The sequence below is a fragment of the Diadema antillarum genome, unplaced genomic scaffold, assembly GCF_040938485.1.
Source record: "Diadema antillarum isolate AM-2024a unplaced genomic scaffold, OU_Dant_1.0 seq00002344_RagTag, whole genome shotgun sequence".
Lineage (NCBI taxonomy): Eukaryota > Metazoa > Echinodermata > Echinoidea > Diadematoida > Diadematidae > Diadema > Diadema antillarum.
In genome coordinates, this window is record NW_027272959.1 from 3476 (window position 1) to 11430 (window position 7955).

Consider the following 7955-nt stretch of genomic DNA (forward strand, 5'->3'; position numbering starts at 1 on the left):
TTGGCGACAGCCCAAACAATCTGCCGGTTGGTGGATGCTACTCTTGCGACAGTACACCCAATCTGAAGGGTTGACTGCAGTCAACATCTCCATAGCAACAAATTTGCTACATGTCGCTCAATGTCCTTTTTTGGAAAAAAAAAAAAAAAAGGAGGAAAAAGAATTGCCCCTTCCACAAGAGCATGTAAGTAGCTGCTGAAAACTTGGCATTGACTGTAAGAGTTCCTCTTCAGAAGAGCTGAATGGACATGGCCGTGGAGCCGTCACGCCACGTGGGCGCCGAGGCGATTTGGGCGCGGCACATCGGGCACGTCCTCTCGCGGTCAAACCATAGCGCCACACAGTCCTCGCAGAAGATGTGCTGGAAGAAAGAGGAAAAGGCAATATGAGCAAGATGTACCACATGAGCATGTAACTTCTATGAGCTGTAGCATGTATTCATTACTCTTTAATTCTCTTTCCATTGGTATCTGCATGAAAGCCTATCAACCTCTCTTCTGATTAAAATTCTAACAACATTTGATAAATTATATTGACCAAGGAGGTGGACAGAGAGTCCATCTATATCCTTGATACTGGCCATCTGCTTGTGTTCTTTTAAAGGCATTTGACAAGAGCATAGTCAAGTTCATGATTTTTTATATTCCCCTTACAGGACATCTTCAATGGAGTTCATATAGCATTAATATATATATATTTTGTGTGTTGTTTTTTTTTTTGGGGGGGGGGTGGAGGGGGAGGGGGGCAACTACTGAAATGGAAATATTACAAAATGTTATGATAGAGACAGGTAAGTGGGCCAATCTAATACTAAGAAGTAAATGAAAGGCAGTAATGCAAGTCTGAAAGCATCTGAAAGCATTTGACTAGAAAAGAAAAAGTCAACCATGGAAAAATAAAAATGGCTTCATGATCATCAGCCTGCCACTGTTTAGTGTTGCTCTTCTGGGACCCATTTCATGAAAAGTTGCTGAGATAGCAACTTGCTAAAATGGCAAGTGCCATGGCAATGATACAAATTTAACTTCCTGTTGCTACGAGAAGTACAATGTAGCTATGGTAGCAAGGGTTGTTATCCCAACATCTTTCACAAAATGGGACCCCAATGTCTCACCTGCAACCTTAAGAATGAAACGACTCATGGAATTAATTTCTTGCATTATCCGTGGTGAGTAATTTTATACAGACATTTAGATTGCACCAAGAGTACTAAATTTCAGATAAGCATATACTCTAAATGCACACAGAATTCATATCTGTTTTTTTTGTTTTGCTTGTTTTGTTTTGTTTTGTTTTGTTTTAGATATATATATATATTTTTTCTCACTATGATCCGTGCTCTGATAGTTTGGTTTCATATCCATTCATATGCTGTGCACATGCTGATATATTTTTTCCACTCAATAATAGTTTGCCTCTTACTTTGCAAGCAAGCTGGATCGGTTCTTGGAAGGTGTCTTGACAGATGGGACAAGCCTCTCCGACTCTCCTCATCTGGTCCTGCGAGGGGGTAGTACCGTATTGCTGGTTGAGAGAGAACCAAAGTGGAAGAAATGAATTATGTATGGCGGGAGAGCTGCTACAACTGTAATACTCAACATCGAGTTAGCAAGCATGTCAATGTCTCTGAAAATTGCATTTTAATGAGGTATTCTGGAATACAGACATTATCAACTGGATTCTTGGCTTCAGCCACATACCTAAGAGCTGAAAGGGACTCCTTTATCAAAATTGACGTTACCCTGACTAGGGCATTACTGGAATCAACTTGCTGCAAATACAGTTAGATCAACTAGGTGATTTAGCATCTGACACATTTTCCCTGTGTGATACAGTTGTCTTTGATGCAATTAGCAAAAAAGGGAAGAAGGTGTTACGGAATGACTTTGAACATAATGTGAACTGAATGCACATAAATGTAATGTATGAACTCACCACTTCACTAAAAATGTTCCTCACAGCTTTTCTCACTTCGCTTTGTTTTCTGTAAATAGTAAAAGCCTGCGACAGGAATGGACAAGGGCAGAAAATAAGATAATCTTGTTGTCATGCACACAAAACCATACTGCTTTCAAAGAAAGAGCAAAAAAACAAACAAACAAACAAACTATTCTTATAAGGATAATGACTGGAGAGAAAGCCAATTCAAACACTTTTGAATTTCAATATACGGAATTGAATACAATATAGTTTCACGATATCTTCTTCCAGCTCACACACACAAGCAAACAGAAAATACATACACCTCTTCTGTGCAGGAGCAATAATTTGAGCATTTAAAGGTGCATAGTCCCGGTAGTGTAGAGGGCGCTGTTGATGATACTGCCGATCACCGTTAGCATTGATACGAAGATTACTGAAGTTGAGCTGTCATCAAGAGTAAAGTGCGTAGGTGTTGCTACCTAACGTTGCCTTCGTTGTCTTCTCTGCGCATCGCCCAGTCTGTAGTAATGCCAGGGTGCGTGCATATGTGCTTGTTATTATGACATCACAAAAGAAGTTTGCTAGCCGAATCATGAGCCGAACTGTGATCGGACCACTGACTACAGTGAATCAGACTTTTTCGGACTCGGGAAGTGGGCCACAGCGTAAGCGCTAAAGAGGAGTCGATAGCGTAGGTCTCTATAGGAAACTTGTGCCTTGCGCCCTCGTACGCATTTGACTAAAACACCAGGACCATGCACCTTTAAGCAAACACGAATGCCACCATCTGCTCTTCAATACATGCCAGCACAAGCGTCAATCAATCAAATCCCATGACACTTTTTCCCACTTCTCCTTTACATCCCAATTGTTGCATACATCAAATATTTCCTGCTGGATCATACTCACTTTTAAAATAACATATGCAAAAGTTAGGACGTAGCTGACAACCCAGTGTGAGTCCCTGTCATCTAGGAAGTAGGCCAGCCACAGAGGGAATGGCGGTAACATGCGATAAATCTGGGACAGCTCCTCGATGGCAAGATATACTTTCCCCTGCATGAAGAAAAAAGAAAAGTTGGTGATGATACAAGTGAAGCAAAGAGACAGATGCAGATATGGATAGAGGAATAGATAGATATATATGAGTAGATAGATACAGATCAATAGATAGATGAATAAATTGACAGATAAGATGAATAGATAGATATAGATAGATGGATAGATCAGATAGATAGATAGATAGATAGATAGATAGATAGATAGTGATTGATACAGAGATAGATATACAAACATGTAAAAACAGATAGACAGAAACAATATAACAGCATGTGCTCTTCTAATGCAATATCAATTCACATGTAACCAGCACTACTGGAAAATGACTTAAAGTCGGACGATCGTAACCCCTAATAGTACGTAAACTCCCGAACGAACGAAGTTTGTGCATGCAATTGCGCAATGCCAGACTGCAGTGTTACATCCATAAACGTGTGGGACAATGCTGCCACTGAGACACGTGTGTGTGTGTGTGTGTGTACGCATCATACACAAATATTGTGGTGATTGGAGGAGAGAGGCCAGAAGACGCGTGGCTCTTTTGGCCTCTCTTCATGCCCATGCGCACTGTGAGTGTGCGTCCATTCGGAATCTCGCGTGGCTCAGACAGCCATTTTGGGTCAGGTGATTTTGAGACCCAGTGTTGTTCGCTGACCCATTGAGCCAACGCTATTCTCATTCGGTGTCACGACATTGATACAGAATGGGGGGAGGCAGCGTGTTGCGTTCGTCTCTATGCCGCACAAACCACTCACCACGATTGTAAGGCTTTAATAAATACTAAAAAGATTGAAATTTAGGAATCACTAATTTGCAGACCATTCCCCAGAAGATTTGAAATGTTTTTCAAAAGTCAGAACTTTCATTTCTGCTTTTAAAAAAAAATACCAGAAAGGTTCCTGCAAAGATCTATACATGAAATCTAAAATTCACTTTTTTTTATACCAAAGTTGTTGGTGACTCTGTGAATCTTGTGAATTGAAAGGGCTTGTAAAAGATGGCAAAGGAATCAATGTTCCCTGGAATCTTCAGTGCAGAATAATTCTCTCATCTGTTCACATAGTAACGACAATGTGAGCATTCCACAGGAGTGCTCTCAATAAGCTTTATCATCATTTATAAGGAGTTCTCTCTGGGCTTGACCACACCCAGAAGGGCACTCACCCTCTTCTTGAAGCTGAGTACTGATGCAGGCAGGAGGGTAACAAGGCACTTGAGACACAGTGTGGAGTACTTGATGACAAAGTCTGAGATGCCCACACACCACAGCACGGCCCACAGTGTCATCTCCTCGATGTTTGGATTCAGGAAGATCAAACTAAACAAAGGAGAGGAAAAAAAATCATACATGCGTCTAATGTGATGACGACAATCCCCCAAAATAGTTGTAAAATGCTACCAAGTTTCCAGACATACCAGTAGTTTATGGGCACGGTATAACAGGCGTGTACACCTCTTTGGTGATGCAATTTACTCTACACAATAAAAACCAAATTGATTGGAGATGGGTTTTTCTGGACATCATGTTTAGTATTGCTGAGACGGACTGCCTGTAATGTCTACAGGTTTTGTCAATTGAACTGAGCAGAGCATGTTGAGACAGATGTTTGTGGACAGATTGACCATCTAAAAAAATCAACCACCTGGTAGTGCAAGAACCATCTTTTTAAATAACACAGGAAGAAAAGGTTTCACAAGGAGAGAACAGAATAGTGATATCAAATAAATCTGACAACGGTGAGGCAAATTACTCCACTTGGTGTGCTCCTCAATGTGCAACCAGAAATTATCTACACACAGCTCAAGAAAAGGTACAGACTAGAGAGAGATAGAGCATTATGAATCTATGCAAAGGCAAGATTGATTAAATATACCTTCACACAGACCGGGAGAGATTCCAGATGAGATAGAATGGCCGATGGAGACAGTACATACAACTGGACCCCATGAAAGACCAGCTAGTGCAGCTGAAAATACACTATCCAGCCATCTTGTCAGATGAAAAATGAAAACGAACAAACAAACAAACAAACAAACAAACAAACAAACTCACCATTTGTACAGCTGCTGCTCCTCCAGCACGTAGTAGATGAAGGCGATGTTGACCATGAGGAGACCGAGCCTCAACAGTAACGATGGAACACTCCTCTTCTCCTGATGCAGGAGAAGAAATGAAAAGTGAAAAACAGATATAGCTGCAGCCAAGTACGAGCAATGCTCTTAGAGTCAGTTGACCATTGCTTTCTTGGCACTGACAATCACGATGGCCAGATAATTTCAATGGAAACAACATTTAATTTGTGTAACAAAAGCACACACACCTTGCAATAATAGTGATGCTACAACCTTTGTCACCTCAGAGCAATGTTCTACAGGGAAGTTGTTGCACACAACTTCAGCTATCAAGTGATATGCACTTCTTAGATTAATATATAATATGTTTATTATTCATCATGCTTTAATTAAACTAAATAATTCACATTCAAAGTCCAATCAAAGTCCTAAAGTAAAAACAGAATAATCACATGAAGACATATAGAAAGACCAAAAAAGCTGTCTTACAAATTCATGCCAGTAGCTAACACAATTGACATCAACTGGCTGCCCTTTATTCCCATCATTCGACAGCTTCTTGACATACTGCGTGTGGATTCAGAAGCACTTACCTTCAGGTCAATTTCTCGTTTGACACTGCCGCTGTGATGTAGGAATGTGCCGATCAGACCAAGAAAGACTGTCAGACCTGCACACGGATAGAACATGGCAATGATACAAGGAAAGACGTCACACAGCCATGTCACAGAGAACATTCTGTACAATTTATGGAAGCAATTTATATTATCTCTAGCGCGCAAACTGAGATTCAGACCAAATGATGAACAGCAAGATAAAAAGCATTTCTGTCAAGATCGGAAAGAGATACTGGCATGATTTCAATTCTATCTCAAAAGGAAATACTTAGAGACTTATTGAATATTAATGCTCAAGAGCAACAGAGGTGATCCTCTCTTCTTTTTGAGGATTATCGTTACATGACAGCTGCTAAAGACTGGAATTTCCTTCCCCCTTTCCCTCCCCCCCCCCCCCCCCCCAACATTCATGCAAGAAAGAATACTAGCATTCAGATATTGCTCTAATATTATTCTGTCTATAGATTTAGGCACTATCAAACAGATCAAATGGGTAAAAAAACACATACTACATGGTATGGCCCTAGACATACTTCATGTCTTTGTTTTCTATGATATGCTTCTTTTCATTTTCATTCGATTTGTTTCCATGACTGAATTTGAAAAAAAAAAATCAAATGTGATCAAGTAAACAAATGACAGAGGTCATGCAAATTTAAATTGTGGGGAATAAGCAGCAGCCAATTTGGTACAATATGTTATTTCTAACACTGTTAATGTGTGCAGTCAAAATACTACAATGTATTCTAATACTCAATGGACAATAAATTGGAAAAACTACTTCACAGCATGCCAAATGGAGGTGGGTCTTACCAAGACGATGGTCGTAACCCAACTTGAGAGCAACGATGAGACCAAACAGCAGCAGCTCTGCACACCCTTCTGAGAGGTAGTGGGCTAGGTTGGTGTCTGTGAGGCCACCACGCCCACTTTGCCTACCACCCTCTCTATCTCCTTCTTGCTCTGGGTCCCCCATCGGCAAGCCTCCTCCTCCTCCTCCCCCTCCTCCTCCTCCTGATCTTCCCGCTCCACCACCCCGCCCTCCCCCGCCGGGTAGATGGAAGCGTCCGTCTGGATCTGGCATATCGATCACCACCATGTCCTGCTCTGAAGCGTTTGCTCCGTCCACTTCCGGGGGAGCGTCCATCGTCTGGAGTCCGGGTATGACGTTCTGAAGAGCGAGATTCAGTTGGCTCCGGAGAGAGCCCGCCGACATCACTGGAGTGTGCTGACACTTACATGAAACTCTTTGATTCGCACACTGGTCTGCTGCCCACACAGAAACTTGTATCCCTTTTAACTCCTGCACTTGGGAATGTACTGCCTCTCGGGAATAGGTGGCATTACTGAAGAGAGTCCCGACTTCCTTCAGACTTCCCTTAATAGATTCCTACACAGCATGGACAAAAGAATACCAGTATAGATTTCATAACCAAAACAAGCCTTATCAACCAATAACAACAACAACAACAACAACAACAAAATACACACACACACACAATAGGAAGACTGCTCAAAGAAATGACAAGGGAACTACAACTGTAAAATGTCTTCATAGTAAAAATCAAATAGACAGTATAAAGATCGAAGACTGCTCTTGTAAACATTGGCAATATTCGTCTTGTGATATTTTCTTTAATTGTCTTTGTCATTGTCATTTTGGAATTGTGATCACAAACAAATCCCATCAAACATGCAGATTAACTGGCGGTTTTGTCACATTTGAACAGAATAATGTCTGCAAAGGCTGGAAAAACTTTATACATACATGTATTTATTACAGTTTATATAGTTTTTGTATGTAACGTTCATCATCTGTAAGTAAACATTCCAATCTAGACCTCTATGGTACACATAAAGGTTGTCCAATTTTCACAGACATTATTTCATTCAAACATGACAATTGGGGCATCATTGAAATTTCTCTTTTTTTTCGGTTGTTTTCCATTTTCAGAAAGAGAATACCGTATTTGTGGGTAAAATCAGCCTAAGGGGTAAACTTGACTTGGCCCCTCGCTCACGACCCCATTACAAAGGGCCGAGTTCACCCACAAATATGGTACAAGTTCAGAGTTGCTGCAATGCTGGGCCTTCTCAGTTTCTAACAGCACCATGATGATGAGCATATCGAGCACCAACTAAGAATAACTCGCGACTCGTCTTGTTTGTTCATAAATATATGGAAATCATATTCTCTATCAAACAAGCAAACAGTTACAATAGCATTAACAAGTGAAAAACAAAATATATCTAGCATCTCCCCCAACACAACAGGGATGTCAG

General features: G+C 40.9%; 1 protein-coding gene across 1 annotated transcript; it reads right to left on the minus strand.

The window, feature by feature from the left end:
- Positions 1–229: 229 nt before the first annotated feature.
- On the minus strand, positions 230–6888 carry LOC139714622 (E3 ubiquitin-protein ligase RNFT2-like). The gene is made up of 8 exons (XM_071626302.1): positions 6486–6888; positions 5649–5725; positions 5036–5136; positions 4147–4300; positions 2833–2979; positions 1936–2001; positions 1423–1524; positions 230–361 (listed from the first exon to the last, which is right to left on the minus strand). The coding sequence occupies exons 1-8, from the start codon at positions 6886–6888 to the stop codon at positions 230–232; spliced, it is 1182 nt and encodes a 393-aa protein (XP_071482403.1).
- Between the last annotated feature and the right edge of the window lie 1067 nt (positions 6889–7955).